We start from the raw sequence: 15768 nt of genomic DNA, 5'->3' as shown, positions 1-15768 counted from the left end.
TTATCCTTGCGCTTCTTGGAGGCGGGGGTCGGAGGCATCCCCGGCGGCATTATAAATTGCGCTTCCCACAAACACTCCTGGTCTAACCTCACTCCTCTTAGTAGTCGCGCGCTTTAAACCTAGCACAAGCCAAGCAACCAACAACGCAAACAAGGTATACACAAGGTATGATAATCCCTATGAGGTATCTGTTTAAATACAGTTATTCACTTTTTCTGACATCCGTAAATACTGAGGCAAGAAAAAAAAAAAAATGTTCCCCGGGGTACTTAGCCAACTCTGTTTCGTCATGCGCGTGTACCCCCCTGACTACTGGGCGCCAGTCCATGCGCCTTCTGACAAGCCTGCCTACTCTCTGGTATGGCAGCCGACTGGGACATACATACCAATAGTCAGGACTGCAGCAATGGAAGACGAAGAACATCATCTGAACAGGACACGCAAACACTGTGATGTACTTAAGGGAGTCTTACACTTATGCTGTCACAGTGCCAGCCCCTCAGCAAGACTCACTAGCACACAGAAAGAAATACAGAAGCCAGTGATTTTGCAATTTGGAGAGCACACTAATAATGTAGGTATAAGCCAAACTTTTAAGTTTTATTATTACAGTGTCCCTCAAGGTTTCAAGCTTCAGAGTACTCAAGCAACAAGACATGATGGGTATGAAATTAGTAATTCTTTTGAGTTGCGCAGGGTGCATGAAATATTGTACACACCCCCTCTGTATAGTAAAAAACAGACATATTAAAAAGTACATCTCACTCAGCTTATGAAGGGAGAGCAAATTCCTTAACCTCACCCACAAAGGCTGTTTAAACATTCCCACAAGAAGGCTTTAGAAATTCAGAGATCATTGCAACATTAGCTTTTAAATGAACTAAAGTAAAGCAGCCATCTCTGGGGCTGTGCAACCTCACTAAGCCTATATCAGTGGTGCAGTAAAAGGAGAATTCCCCACTCCGGGCCTGCATGGGGGCTTGAGGCTGTGCATACATTCTGTTAGCGTGTGCTCTTGCCTGTTGCACATTCTGTATTGATTCCGCAACTACAGTGGTTCTCTGCACAATCAGTATAGTGCACATGCACACCAGGTCAATAAATGCAGGTGTGCAAGCACTATGAGTCAAGCATAAAGGTGCTTGTGAACATTTAGTCAGTCTGTGAACTTGATACAAGACAGTTAAAAGCCATTCACATCAAATGACTAAGACACGTATATAAACCAACAGATGAGATACCAGATCAAAACAGGAGTACAGAAAGGAAAATTCTAAGTGGTAATCCCACTTTTCTGCATGGCTCCATGAGGATAACAGTGAGAAACAACACAAAATACATAAAGTAAACTGTGAAGAAATTAAAAAAAAAAAAAAGGCCAACTCTAAAAAGGAAAATGGCGCCAACAATGCTTAAAAAAGATGATCTGATAAAACATGCAATCCAAAGATTTCTCATGAGAGATTATATATATATATATATATATATATATATACATACACACACACACACACACACATGCACGCACACAGGTTTCATAAGTGTGTACTAGGCTAATGGTCCTGGGGCCTTTACAAGCCTAGCCATAGGATTTCCCTGGCATCGTGTCACCCGACCTTAGTTCCCAGTGCCTCTGTCGAGTGGAGCCACTGGAGTTATCCCTGGGGTAAATTTTCTACTTCCTATCCAGTCATCAAGATTTTTCTTGAAGAGAGTCAGCGATGTGCTCCGTTTCACATGCATAGGAAGTCTATTCCACAGCATGGGCAGTCTCTGGGTTATGAACCTGTCCCTCCAGTATGTTCTGTTGATTGTGGTAATGAGATTGAGGTCTCTGGAGAATGTAGTGTGGAGGGATTGGGATTTCTTTAGATGTAGCATTTCTAACAGGGCTGGGTCAGACATGGCTTGGTAAGTCAAGCAGAGATCGCCTCTAAGTAGGCGATATGAAACAAAGAATATCTGGAGTTTTTTGTGTCTGTCCATAAAGGGCAAGTGTTCAAGGCCTAGGATTCTCCTTGTGAGGTACTTTTGCAGCCTCTCCAGTTGTTGCAGGTGTCTAGTGAGGTACATGCCAAATGGGGCATTGTACTCGACTAGCTTAATGAGGGAAGAGTAGAGGGAGACAACGGCCTCTTTCTTCCTGGATGTAAAACCCTTAATAATAAGATGTGCCACATAGGACTTTCTGACCACAGTGACAATGTGGTGATCAAAAGAGAGGTTGCTGTCAACCTGTGTTCCCAGATCTCTTATAACGCCTTCTGTGTTCAGTGGACTACCAACGATGTGGTAATTCATGGGAACCGGGTTTTTCCCAAAGGGGATGACCACACATTTTTTGGCATTGAGCTTAAGGCCATGGTTCTGACACCAGTCGTTTGTCTCAGTGAGGCCATTCTGTAGGATGTCAACATCACTTGGGGAGTTAATAATAGCTCCCAACTTGCAATAGTCTGTGAACTTTGTCAGCCAAAGTCCCTTTGTGTTGGCCTGGACTTCAGAGAAGTAGATACCAAACAGGAGAGGACTCAGGACAGAACGCTGTGGGACTCCACTCGGGACTAGTCAGCAGTCTGACTTGGAGTCAGCTACTTTCACACTGTGGGTTCTATCTGTGAGCCAGTTTGCAACCCACCTAGTGATACAGGGGTCGATTCCTAGCTTAGTGAGTTTTTCTATGATTCCTGAGTGAGGAATGGTATTCAAAGGCCTTGGCCAGACCAAGGTAGGCTGTATGAACCACCTTGCCTTCATCCACAGTTCTGGTGACAGACTCAAAGAAGTCGACCAAGTTGAGCAGGCATGATCTACCCTTCACAAAACCAAACTGTGTGGGATCCAGAGTTTGGAGATTCCTTATATCCTTGTTTATTAGGTCCATGATGATGCATTCCATAGCTTTGCATATCAGACTCATCAGGCTAATGGGGCGATAGTTCCCAGGGTCTGTAGTCGCTCCTCCTTTGTAGACAGGGATGACTGAAGCAGTGTGCCATTCAGTAGGGACAAAGCCTGAGGTGAGGCTGTGATTGAACAGGGCACACAGGTGAGATGCCAGTTCACTCTGCAGTTCATGTAGAACACAGCCAGTAACACTGTCAGGTTCCAGAGAAGCTGTACTCTTGGGCTTGGACAGTGCTGTTTTAACCTGTACAGCAGTAATACTGGGTGCCTGGGAATCTACTGGTATTGTGACTGGTCCTTTGGGGTAAAGTTGGCACTGAATCTGTCGACCAGTATATAGGCAATATCGGTTGGATCGGTACAGGAGGCACCATTGTGCAGCAGCTCACAGCAAATCTGGGTACTGACGTAGAAATTCTTTACATAACTATAGATGGCCTTGTGGTTGTCTTTTCTATCTGCTGCAATTCTGTTTTCATATCTAAGGATCTCAACTTTTTGTTGAGGCTGATAAGGGAGTTTTCCCAGTCTTGGGATTTCACCTTATTTCATACCAGTTTCCTCCTTCTGTTGTAGAGTTTGTTTATGGCAGGGGACTACTAGATTGGCTTCCTTTTCTGAGAGGAGAGTGTCTTGGTTCTATTGGGTATGGCGAGATCTATGCATTTGTGTACATGTTTGTACAGTGCACTGGTGTATGATTTGGTGGTCATGCAACTATTCTCCATTTGCATGGGTGCCGTGAAGTTAGCCACCTCTGTTTTTAGGAGCCTAAAGTTACCTTTGGAGAAGTTTTTCATGATGATTACCTTTGCGGAAGGGTGGGGTGTGGGAGGGATGTGGATTTCCAAGGTGATAGTTCATGGTCGGATCTAACCAGGGAGGACTTGACTACTGGTGTAGAGCAACGGTCGCCCGTGTTAGTAATGACCAGATCAAGGATGTGGCTACCTCTAGTGGGGGTAAGAATGAGCTGGTCCAGGGCATTGGAATTAATGAATTCCAGGAAATGTTGAGCAAGTGTATTGGTACTGGAGTAGTTTTCCCAGTTAATGGAGGGACAGCTGAAGTTGCCCAGTATGAGTGTGTTAGGTTGGACCCTAATATTCTCCAGGGTGCTTAGGAACGTGGAGTGTGAGTCTTGGAACAAGGTTGGTGACCTATGGCATGCAACGACCTAAACTGCTGTCTTACTTCAGGTGCAGCTAACATTGGGTATCTCTGATGCATTACGGTGGGCTACCAGTCTGGAGGTGTGCACACCCTTTATGAATACGGAAACACCACCGCCTTTGGAGCTTCGGTCCAAGTTCTGGGGCCGAAAGGTGTGGAATGAGTTATAGCCTAGTAGTGCAAGGGTGCACTCTGCTGCCTTGAACTGGGTCTCTGTTACAGCACAAATGTCGATGTTCTCCATTTTAAGCAGTGCTTCGAGTGAGTGCATTTTGAGATTTAGACTTCTAGCGTTGAGTAGCATGACCCTCAGATTGCATTTGTTTGTAGCTGTTATGGTGGTAATTTGGTCTTTGGAACACCGCCTAAAAAAGGCACTATAGGGGTGGCAAAATCCTTGGCCAGTATCTGGAAGCCCAGGGGTGACAGATGCAGGCCATCTCTGGCAAAGCATTGAGGTCTATCAATCATATCATCCCAGGCAGACAGATATTGGATCCCCTAAAAATGACACCAGAAACTTAGCCAATTGTTGAAATCAATCATTTTTCTGCTTGTACTGTGGGGTATCATTCTGGGTGATGGTAGGATGTTGCTCAGGGATAGGGTCATACCTGACTGGGCTACATAATCCGAGAGCTCCTCCAGGTCTCTTTTCATGCAGTCCAGGGAGGTACGTCTCAGGTCATTCACACCCACATGTACAATGACAGAGTCATATTTGTACCTGTTGTTGAGGGACCATGTACGAATGTGACTGACAACAAATGGGAATTTTAAATTCTGCCAAGTGACTGAAAAGCTGGAATATTCTAAAACCTGCTTCAAGGTAAGCAAATATGCACTATTAGCAGACAACAGTTTCATACCAGTCAGCACATGAATGATTACAGATGTCGTGCTGATTTGAAGGATGTACTAGCATTTGCAAAAGATTGACATAAAACTGGTTCAAAGACAAGGAGCAATACAGCAGGACAAGAAAAGCCAATAAGCACAGCAGAGGCATTCAAGTTAAGGCAAATAATTCTCATTACACTAAAAAATCAATAGAAGCACTTGAATACTGGATATTACCTGTTCACATAACATTGTTATGCACATTAGTTTACTAATGGGAGGCACACCTAACCTTCAGCTGTTTAAAGTGAATATTTGACCACAACAAACTTTGAAAGTTTGTGTTCCTTTCTTTAAAATTTCAACAAATACTCCATACTTTCAAAAGTTTAATTAATGTAAACTTACACTCCTTAATAAAAAGATACGTAAGTGTTAACATGACTGTATGTCCACTGTACAGGTAATCTCCACACAAGGTGTGTGACCCTGTGATTGTCAGCCCTCCTCCTGCAAGCATTTTCATTATTCGTCGAAACTGAGCTTCCCAATCTCCAAACAGCTGGGGAAGAAAGGAAAGGCCACATCATTATTAAGTATTAACTAGCATTTTACAAAAGACTTAAGTTACATATGAGACAACGTACAAAGAACTCAGAACACAGTAACAATAAACTACATCCTAAGCGCATACAACTGAATAACAGAGTCAACGATGCATGAAAGTTCAGTTGGGTGAGAACACCTGACAACAGTAGATGCTCAAGCAGACTGCAGTTGCAGTGGCAGTGGCCCTAACTACTGGGACATCAACCACAATCTTGACCAGCCTACACAAAGGGTAAGAAATAACCTACCCTTGATTGTGGATGTACTATGTAGTTCTGCCTGCTGTCACCTAAGAAACCCCCTTTGCCAGACAGGCCTGAAGGTACTGAGTGTCTGAATGGATAGTCTCCTTTACATTTATGCATTTCATCCCTTCAGCTGCAGCCCAGACTCCTTGCAACTTGAGGTCTCCACAGTGAGCTCCACAAGCTAGGTCTGAAGTAGTTTCCGATAGCTGGATTCCTGTTTGAAAGGCACTTCTTTGCTCTAGCCGATCATGTTGGGCCACCATGCCAGCTCTTTGAAAATCCGGGGTAAAAAAGGGGTCATCTCCTCCTGCAGCTGTGCACATTCTTCCAGGTGCTTCTTAGATACTAAAGTTCTGATGCATGGTTTGGCCAAAAAAACTACCAGAACTTTGGAGGCCATGAATTATAGTGTCCTTCGAATTCTCCAGTTGTATCCCTTGTTTACAGCATCATCTGATGGAAATACAAAGACAGAGATTTTACTTTATTTAGAGGAAGGCAGCAGGCCCTCTCGGTTGCTGAAATCTAGTAGAGTTGCAAGGAGTTGCATTTTCTTGAAAGGGATCAGGTTTGACTGGCGGATGCTGTAGGAAATACTCAGCAATCCGGAACGAAATGCAGTGCACTCTCCAACTCCTCATGGCACAGAAGAGTCTGAAAGAGGCAATTGTCCAGGTAGGAGTAAATGTCAATGCCACCTGTTCTGCAAATGCCAATTACAGGAGCCAGACATTTTAGAAAAATTCTAGATGCAGCAGCCAATCAAAAGGGCAAGCAGGTAAACAGATAATGGGGAGTCCTCCTCACCTTGAACCTCAGAAAAAAAGAAGTTATGTACCTACCATAACGTTCCATGTTAGTTGTCTCCTCTCGCCTTCTTTCTTGCTGGTTGGGTTTGGAGCCGACCCTCGGCTCCGACTCAGCCATCTTCTAAAGCTCGAGAGCTACATACTGGCTCGAGGCCTCCCCATATCCCATGATGCCTGGTGCTAGATACCCAGATCTCGTTTGGTAAGACTAACAGCAGACAAAATAATGAAGGAATCCTATCCTATCATACATAAGCCCAACTATAGAGACTACTAGGTAGAGTGGGATAGCCAGAGAAGGCTCAGCCAGTGCAAATCCATAGAGAAACTCTTCTCGGTCTAGTAGGATAGGGGGATGGAGGGTGGGACACAAGAAAGAAGGCAAGAGGAGACAACTAACATGGAACGTTATGGTAGGTACATAACTTCTTTATGTTAAGTTGTCTATCTTGCCTTCATTCTTGCTGGTTGGGACAACGTCCCTAGCACCTAATATGCTGGGTGGCTCAGTGGAACAGACTCTTCAGAACAGTGGAACCAAAATCAGCTCTGCTCCTGGAAACCACGTCCAACTTATAATGCGAGATGAAAGTATGAGGGTTTGCCCACATGGCTGCTGCACAAATAGATTACATGGGCAACCTAGCCTGAAAAGCAACGGAAGTGGCTAATGCTCTGGTGGAGTGACCTTTTGGTTTAACAGGCAATCCTTTATTCCTCAGCTGATAGATAAAGGTGATGATAGAAGTCAGCCACCTAGACAAAGTTACTTTTGATACTGGTAGGCCTTGTTTGCCCTCTGCATAAGAGAGGAAAAGCTGATCCGATTTTCTGAAGTCCTTAGTCCTACGCAAATAAAAGCACAGTTGTCTGTGAACATCTAACTGATGTAACTTACATTCCCCCTCTGTTAGAATGGTTGGGAAAAAAGACAGGAAAGTCAATGGACTGATTCAAATTATTTTCAGAAGAGACCTTAGGAAGGAAGGAAGGATTAGTCCTAAGAGCAACCCTGTCTTTGTGGAACACTAGGTACGGGGGACGGATACAAAGACCCTGCAGTTCGGAAACTCTTCTCGCTGAAGTAACTGCTACCAGAAAAAGTGTTTTTCAAGATAAAAACTTCAAAACAGGAAACTGCAGGTTCGAAGGGGGGCAAAATTAGAGAGGTTAGAATCAAATTCAGATCCCACGGGGGTGGAGGATCTCTAACCGGGGGCCTGAGCACAGTGGTTCCTTTGAGGAAGGCCTTACAAAGTTTATGAGACATTATACTACTTTCTGAAAAGCCAATGTGAAAATTTGAAATTGCGGCTGACTACACTAATTGTAGCGGAAGCGGACTCGGTATGGAAGAGCTCCGCAAGAAATTCTAGGATATAGTGAACAGGGGCTGAAAAGGGTCTATACTCTTAGCCTCTACCCAGGAAGAAAAACGTTTCCACTTACTAGCGTAAGTTTTTCTAGTGGTAGACTTGTGCGATGATAAAATGATTTCATGCACCGATTGGGAGATATCAGGAAGCCTGGCTAGGGTTGGAAGTGGAGCAACCAAGCCATAAGCTTGAGAGATTGCAGGGAATGATGCAGCCCGCCTGACTGATGGATCAGGAGGTCTGGAACTGGGTCCAGAGTCCAAGGCTGCTCGATAAGATAATGATGCAGGAACGGAAACCATATTTGTCGAGACCAGTACGGGGCAATGAGGATCATTTTCAACCCAATACGGTGGCTTTCTGTATCAGCTTAGGAATTAGGGGAAAATGGGGAATGCATACAGAAGTCCCTGAGGCCAATCGTGGACTAGAGCGTCTCTGGGGGAATGCTCTGGATGTGGAAGGAGAGAGAAGAAGTTGCTGCACTTGCTGTTGAAGGGGGTGGCAAAGAGGTCGCAGCAAGGTTGCCCCCATTTGTGGAAGATTTGTTCCACTACTACTTGATTCAGAGACCACTCGTGAGGTATGAGAATAGCTCTGCTCAGCCTGTCTGCTATGACGTTGGATTTCCCAGGGATATGCGTTGCGGTCAGAAACCGTTGGGAAGAGATCATCCATTGCCAGAGTCTGAGTGCTTCTTGACATAGGGGGTAGGACCTGGTTCCGCCCTGCTTGTTGATGTACCACACGACTGACATATTGTCCATTTGAATTGCAACTGTCCAGGTAGGAAGAGAGTCCTGAAGAGCTTGCAACGCTAAAAACACGGCCCTCATCTCCAAGACGTTTATGTGCAGATGGTACTCGAGGTTGCCAGGTGCCCTGGACTGTTCTGCCCTGATAATGCCCCCCCCACCCCCCCGATCAGGGAGGCGTCTGTGGTCACCATAGCAACTGGAGGGGGAAGTACAAATGGTCTGCCCAGGGGCACTGATGAGGAGACCATCCACCACGCAAGGTACTTTTTGCATGCTTCTGTGATGATAATCATGTGAGACATGGGAAGCTGCTGGAAGAAACATTGGGTGAAAAGAAGCCATTGGAGGATCCTCATGTGAAAAAGGGCCAGAGGGACGAGTATGATTGCTGTTGCCATGAGACCCAGGGTTTGGAGGATGAACCTGGCTTGAATTCTCTTGCATCCTAACAAGACCTGGACATGCTGCCGAATGACTAACACCCAGTCTGGTGGAAGGCTGGCTGACCTGTCTTTTGTATTTAAGTTTGCGCCTCTAAAGGTGATAGACTGACAAGGCGACAAAGCAGATTTTTCAAAATTTATAGTGATACCTAGTCTGGAGCATGTCTGGATAGTGTAGTCTCTGGCTTGCAGAAGGTGATGTCTGGTGGTAGCAGTGAGGAGCCAGTCATCTAGATACGGAAACACCTGGAATCATTGTCGTCTCAGGTGAGCGGTAACTACTGCCATACATTTGGTGAACACCCTGGGGGCTGTGGTGAGACCAAAGGGCAGAGCTCTGAACTGATAATGGCTGGCTCCCAGCTGGAAGCGCAGGAATCTTCTGGAGCGCCTGCCCATTTTGATGTGGTAGTACACATCCCGAAGATCTATGGAGCACATCCAATTGTCCTGACCCAGGAAGGGTAAAATGGACTGTAGCGTGACCATCCGAAACTTCGTTCTTTGTACAGACCTATTTAGTCTGCTGATATCCAAAATGGGTCTCCAGTCCCCTGTCTTTTTTGGTACCAAAAAGAACCCCGAGTAAATTCCGGATCCTTGCTGGTCTGCTGGGACTTGCTGGATGGCCCTTTTTCTTAGCAGTTTTGAAACTTCCTGAGCTGTTTGATCCCTTAGATTGGGTGGAACATCTGTAAGGGACTTGTTCGCTAAGAATGGAGCGTGAACAAAGGGAATTCTGTAGCCTCCGGATATAACAGACTGTACCCATTTGTCTTGTGTTATGTCTTGCCAGGCTCTTGGGTACAGCGATAATCTTCCCCCGACTGCCTCCAGAGGTGGGCAGCCGGGCAACCCTTCAGGGATGCTGGAAGGGCTCGTCAGAGAAAGATTCTCTGCTGCCCTGGTTTTGCGGACCCCCTCTGCCACGAGGGTGGCGTCTGTTATTGTTCCCTCCTCTGCCCCTGGAGGGAAACTCACCACGTGTGTCAGGAAAGGCTCCCTGGGACTTCTAGAAAGTACAGTTTTGTACCTACCATAAATGTAGATGTCCGATAGATATGCAACTGCAGTCATAACATATGGGTTGTCCTGCCTCAGGCAGCCCTCGGTCGGCCGGATTCCAAAGTTTAGGTCCGTCGGCTGATGTCGCATTTCTCTCCGACGTCAGAGCGGCTGGAGTACATAAGCATCAGCCGACGCCATTTTCTTCAGTGTTACTTGCCCCAGATGCCAGGTGCCCTCCAAGGAAGGCTGTAATCAAATTGGAAGGAAAAAACAGGATTCCAAACAAATAAGTAAGCAATAAACAGATACACCATAACAGATATCCCCAGCTAAGAGGAACAGGGATAGGAGTGGACCCAAGGCATAGAGGGGTATGGAGGGAGGGAAAATCCGACTGCAGTTGCATATCTATCGGACATCTACATTTATGGTAGGTACAAAACTGTACTATGTCCTTCAAGAATGCAACTGCAGTCATAACATATGGGTAGAATACCATAGCTTAGCTGGGGGAGGAGGAATGCTCTAGGAAAGAGATGGCGTGGCAATCAAACCCTGCAGGACTGCCGAAGCAAAGCCTGCTCTGGATCTGGAGTATAGAGGGAGATTGTAGTGTTTGGAGAATGTATGCACGGAGCTCCATGTAGCAGCTTCTAGAATGTCCTTTGTAGGCACCCCTCTTAAGAATGCTGTAGAGGTGGCTGTAGCTCTGGTGGAGTGTGGTCTGACATTGGCTGGAACACTCTTCCCATGGAAGGAATAACAAAATCTGATGCAATGTCCAATCCATTTTGAAATAGTCTGTTTTGAAATTGCTTTTCCTTGTACTCCAGGGGCGTAAACTACAAAAAGTTGATCAGACTTCCTACTGGTCTTGGTTCTGTCCAGGTAGTAGCGAAGTTGTCTGTGAATGTCCAAGGTATGTAACAGTCTTTCCCCTTTGTTTTCAGGATTGGGGAAGAAAGCAGGCAGATGAATAGCTTGATTTAAAGAAACCCTAGATACCACCTTTGGCATAAAAGTAGGGTTGGTTCTTAAGAAGACCCTGTCTCGGTGAAAGATTATGAACGGTGGTATTGCCATTAGGGCCTGTAGTTCCTAAACCCTTCTTGCCGAGGTAATTGCCAACAGGAAAGCTGTCTTCCATGAGAGGAATTGTAAGTCCACTGAAGCTGCTGGCTCAAAAGGAGGTAGAGTCAGTTTTTCTAGGACAAAGTTGAGGTCCCAAGCTGGCACTGGAGCCTTTCTTGGTGGCTTAATGTTCTTGATTCCCCTAAGGAATTGCCTTAGCAAAGGATGTGAAAACACAGGTGGATCAGTGTTATATCTAGCTGAAATAGCTGAAGCATGTATCTTTATGGAAGAATATGAGAGTCCATTCTGAAGCATATCTGCCAAATATTCCAGGATGAGTGGGATGTTCAATAGTGATGTATCATGACCCTTGCTGGTATTCCAAATGCTGAATCTCTTCCATTTTGCCAAGTAAACCTTTCTGGTGGATAGTCTTCGAGCTTCTGTTAATATCCGCTGAACTTCCTTGGAGAGAGATAGATTGAGGTTATTCATGGGATCTCCCAGGCTGTCAGCTGCAGTGTCTGAAGGTTTGGATGCACTGTTTTGAAGTTGTGCTGAGTCAAAAGTAGGGGCCATTGGGGAAGGGCCCACTTCTTGTTGTGACATATACTCTGTAGTAGTGGGTACCAGTGTTGTCTTGGCCAGTCTGGAGCTATTAGGATCCCCTTGGGTCTCTCTGCTTTGATCTTTAGTAATACTGTGGTCATCAGTGGCAGAGGTGGGAATGCATAGATTTTTAGGAAGTTCCAGTTGAATGAAAGAGCATCTATTTTCCAAGCTTGTGGATGATATGTCCTTGAACAGAATTTTTGTAGATGATGGTTGAGGTGAGAGGCAAATAGGTCTACTTCTGGCCTGCCCCATGTCGAGGTGAGTTGTGTGAAGATCTTTGGGTGTAACCTCCACTCGTGAGGATCTATGAAATTCCTGCTTAGGCTGTCCGCCAGCACATTGACTTTGCCTGGAACAAACTGGGATTGTAACTGTATGTTCAGGCTCAGTGATTTTTCCCAAGGATTCATTGTCAGTCTGCAAAGGGGGTAGGAATGGGTGCCCCCTTGCTTGTTTATATACCACATCACAGTGGTGTTGTCTGTCCGTATCAGTAAATGGCCTTGTTGAAGTTGTTGTCGAAAGGCCTCGATGGCATGCATTACTGCCAGCATTTCCTTTTGGTTTATATGCAGATGTGTTTCCTTTGGAGACCAGTGTCCTTGTATACATCTGCCTTCCATGTGCGCCCCCCATCCATCCAATGTCTGAGGCGTCTGTGTCCATGGTCTGTGTTATCTGAGGCTTTTTGAATGACATACCTGTGTTTGCCTGGCTTACCGAGGCCCACCATAGGAATTCCTTTTGTAGGCATGGAATGAGCGGAATGGTTGTCTCTAAGTTGTTGTTGTGCTGAGACCATAGGCTTTTTAAGTACCACTGAAGCTTTCTCATGTGTAGTCTTGCTAATGGAACCAGGAGAATGCAGGATGCCATGTAACCCAGGGCCTGTAGGAATCTCCTTGCAGTCATCTGGGTGAGTTTTGCCAAACCCTTGAAATAATGAGTTAACTTCTCCTGCTTGTCTTCTGTCAGGTAAGCCATTTGAGAGGCTGTGTCTAGATTGGCTCCTAAGAAGGTTATTTGCTGGGATGGTTGAAGTCTTGACTTTTGAAAGTTGACTGTGTATCCCAGAGCCTGAAGTAATTGTATGACATAGTTTAAGTTTTTTGTCAACATCAGTTTGTCGTCCGCTTGTATAAGGCAGTCGTCCAGGTACGGGTAAATTTGGATCCCCTGGAGCCTGCAATGAGCAATTACTGAAGCCAGGCATTTTGTGAATACTCTGGGCGCAGTAGATAAGCCAAATGGCAATGCTGAGAATTGATAATGCTCTGGCCCTGCAAGAAATCTGAGGTATCTTCTGCAGCTGTGTCTGATAGGGACATGCAGGTATGCCTCCTTGAGATCCAGAGTAATCAGCCAAGACCCCTTGCCCAGCATGGGAAGGAGTTGCTGTAGAGTCAGCATTTTGAACTTTGGTACTATGAGAAAAGTGTTTAATGCGGACAAATCCAGTATTGGTCTCCATTGAGTTCCTTTTCTTGGAACAAGGAACAGTCTTGAGTAAAACCCCTGGCCTTGTTCTTGTTGTGGTACTCTCTCTATTGCTTTTATCTGAGCAAGCAGAGAAATTTGCTTGATAGCCTCTGCCCTCTGGTTTTGTGGTAGGTTTGGCATGCCCTGTTTTCTTGGTAAGGTATGAAAATGGAACCTGTAACCTTGGTCTATAATGTCCAAAATCCATTTGTCTTTTGTCAATCTGTGCCAATTGTCTGAAAACAGAGATAATTTTCCGCCCAAGGGTGCTTCTATTTGCTCCTTGGTTGGCGGACGTAGAGGAAAGTCATTGAGATTGTGTCTGAGGGGCGGGTGAGACCCCTGTGTCACTTCTTTGGTTTGCTGGCTGCCACTGTCGTCCCCTGTAAGGGCCTCTGTATTGTCCTCTTCCTCGGCCACGCCTGTTTTTACCCCTTTGAAATTTTTCAGGATTAGGAAAGGACCAGTTTTTTAAAGGCCAATTCCTGCTGTATCTGGGGGGCCGAACCTGGAGGAAATCTTTGACCGTCTGAACTGATTTTGCTTTTTCCTCGATGGACTTTAACACATCTTTAGCATTAGCACCAAAAAGCTTGTTCTTTTCCAAGGGTGCATCCAGAAGGTTTGCCTTAACACGATCTGGTAGAGGTTGTTCTTTTAACCATGCATGTCTGCGAATGACTGCCCCTGTCATAGCTGCCCTACATGAAGCTTCCAATGCATCATATCCACACTGCAGAAAGTGATTGCTGACTTGTTGAGAATTATGGACAGCTTCCTGCAAAGACTTCCTGTCTAAAGGGTCAGGGGAGGCCAATGTTTTCTGTAAATCATCTAACAGGTAATCCTGATATTGTAACATATGAAAAAGGCAATTCAAAGCTCTCATAGATAAAGTGGTGGAGGTGTAAACCTTTTTCCCCCATCTCTCTAATGACCTAGCTTCCCTGTTGGAAGGCAAGGGATTTTTAGAGGTGGAAGCTGAAACACCTTTAGGTCCCTGAGAAATAGTTTCTAAATCAACAGTATGGGCCCTGAATAAATGGGAATGTGTTTCTGGGACCCTGTAATATCTGTCTGGCTTGGCTGGAGCAGGAGGAAGAGAATCAGGGGTAACACTGGAGTCAGAATATAGATCATCCAAAACATCAAGCACAGGAGGAATAGCTAAGGGCCTGTGCTGGGGCTTTTAAGGAAGGTTCAAGGCTTTCTGGAATCAGAATATTCCTGGCCTTGCCACTTGAAATGTTCCCTCATGGTATGCAGAACTTCCCCAAAAGAAATATCCTCAGGAGGGGAGGCCGAGGGGATGGAATCCTCTGCATCCGAGTCCTCATAGGTCTGAAAGAGCTCTTCCTGGCCCTCGGAGTGGACAGAGTCCTCAGAATCTTCATCTGAGGGGATAGGTTCAGAGGGTTCAACCTGGGGCCTCTTATCAGGAGGAGGCTGGGATCCTCTCTCAGGATGGGCCTGTGAACCTCTAATCATGGAAATTAAGTCTGCGGCCATAGACATGATTTGTGTCTCAGGAGTAGTTTGAGGTAAGGCTTTTGCTGTAAGGTGCTTAGTCTTGCTGGCTGCCTTAGCCCGAGTGTAGGCCTTAATAGACATGGCCATAGAAGGCCTGGCAGCTCCACGTGCAGGAGTGACCTTATCTACAGCAATGGTCTCGGGCATTTCCTCGGTTTCAGTATCCGGAGGAAAATCTATAACTGGCGTCGGAGTGGTATCTGTTATCGGAGTCATCGGTATTGCGGTGTCTTCGGTTCGGAGCGGTGGAATAACAGTCTCAGGGGGAACCGGAGCACTTGCAGTAGGTTTTGGCGTGGAGTCGGTGGTAGACGCGGGCCGAGGATGTCGGTCCCGGTCTTTTCGTTTCTTGGGAGTTTGCGATGTCGGAAGTTCCGACGGCATTGTATACGCAAATTTTTCGCCGAAAAAGTCTTCAGCGAACTCCGCCCGGCGCCTCAGAGTGCGCTTATTGAAGCGAGCACAGGCGACACAGGCCGAGACGTCGTGGTCTGGGCCAAGGCAAGGAAGACAGTAAGAGTGGAAATCCTTATGAGGTATTTGTTTACCACAAGACAGACAATTATTAACTTTTTCAGTAATTTCTGACATCGGCTGAGGCAAGAAAAGGTCCCCAACGGGGTACTTAGCTTTTTTGATGACTTCGGATTCGAAGAATACAAGAGCTGACCGACCGGCACTTGCGAACTGCTTCTGCTTCGGGCACCGCGCGGCAAGAAAGACTGAAGAAAATGGCGTCGGACCCAGACTTTGGAATCCGGCCGACCGAGGGCTGCCTGAGGCAGGACAACCCATATGTTATGACTGCAGTTGCATTCTTGAAGGACATCCACATCTTTCCACTCTTCTGACCCTTGGGATATGGTTTGGAAGGAGTGGAAAAACGGACTCTACAGCAG

At 45.9% G+C, this 15768-nt stretch overlaps 1 protein-coding gene across 1 annotated transcript in view; it reads right to left on the bottom strand.

Annotated features, from left to right (window-relative positions):
* The window catches only part of SGMS1 (sphingomyelin synthase 1), a 602805-nt gene that overhangs the window by 144214 nt on the left and 442823 nt on the right, over positions 1 to 15768 (bottom strand). Inside the window, exon 3 of the mRNA XM_044056415.1 lies at positions 5329 to 5482. Within this exon, the coding sequence (XP_043912350.1) occupies positions 5329 to 5482 (154 nt within the window). The remainder of the gene's footprint in view (positions 1 to 5328; positions 5483 to 15768) is intronic.

Source organism: Protopterus annectens, chromosome 14.part0 (genome assembly GCF_019279795.1).
Source record: "Protopterus annectens isolate FY-2018-M chromosome 14.part0, PAN1.0, whole genome shotgun sequence".
NCBI lineage: Eukaryota > Metazoa > Chordata > Ceratodontiformes > Protopteridae > Protopterus > Protopterus annectens.
The sequence above is the reverse complement of the archived record's forward strand: the minus strand, read 5'-3'. Positions and strand labels throughout refer to the sequence as shown.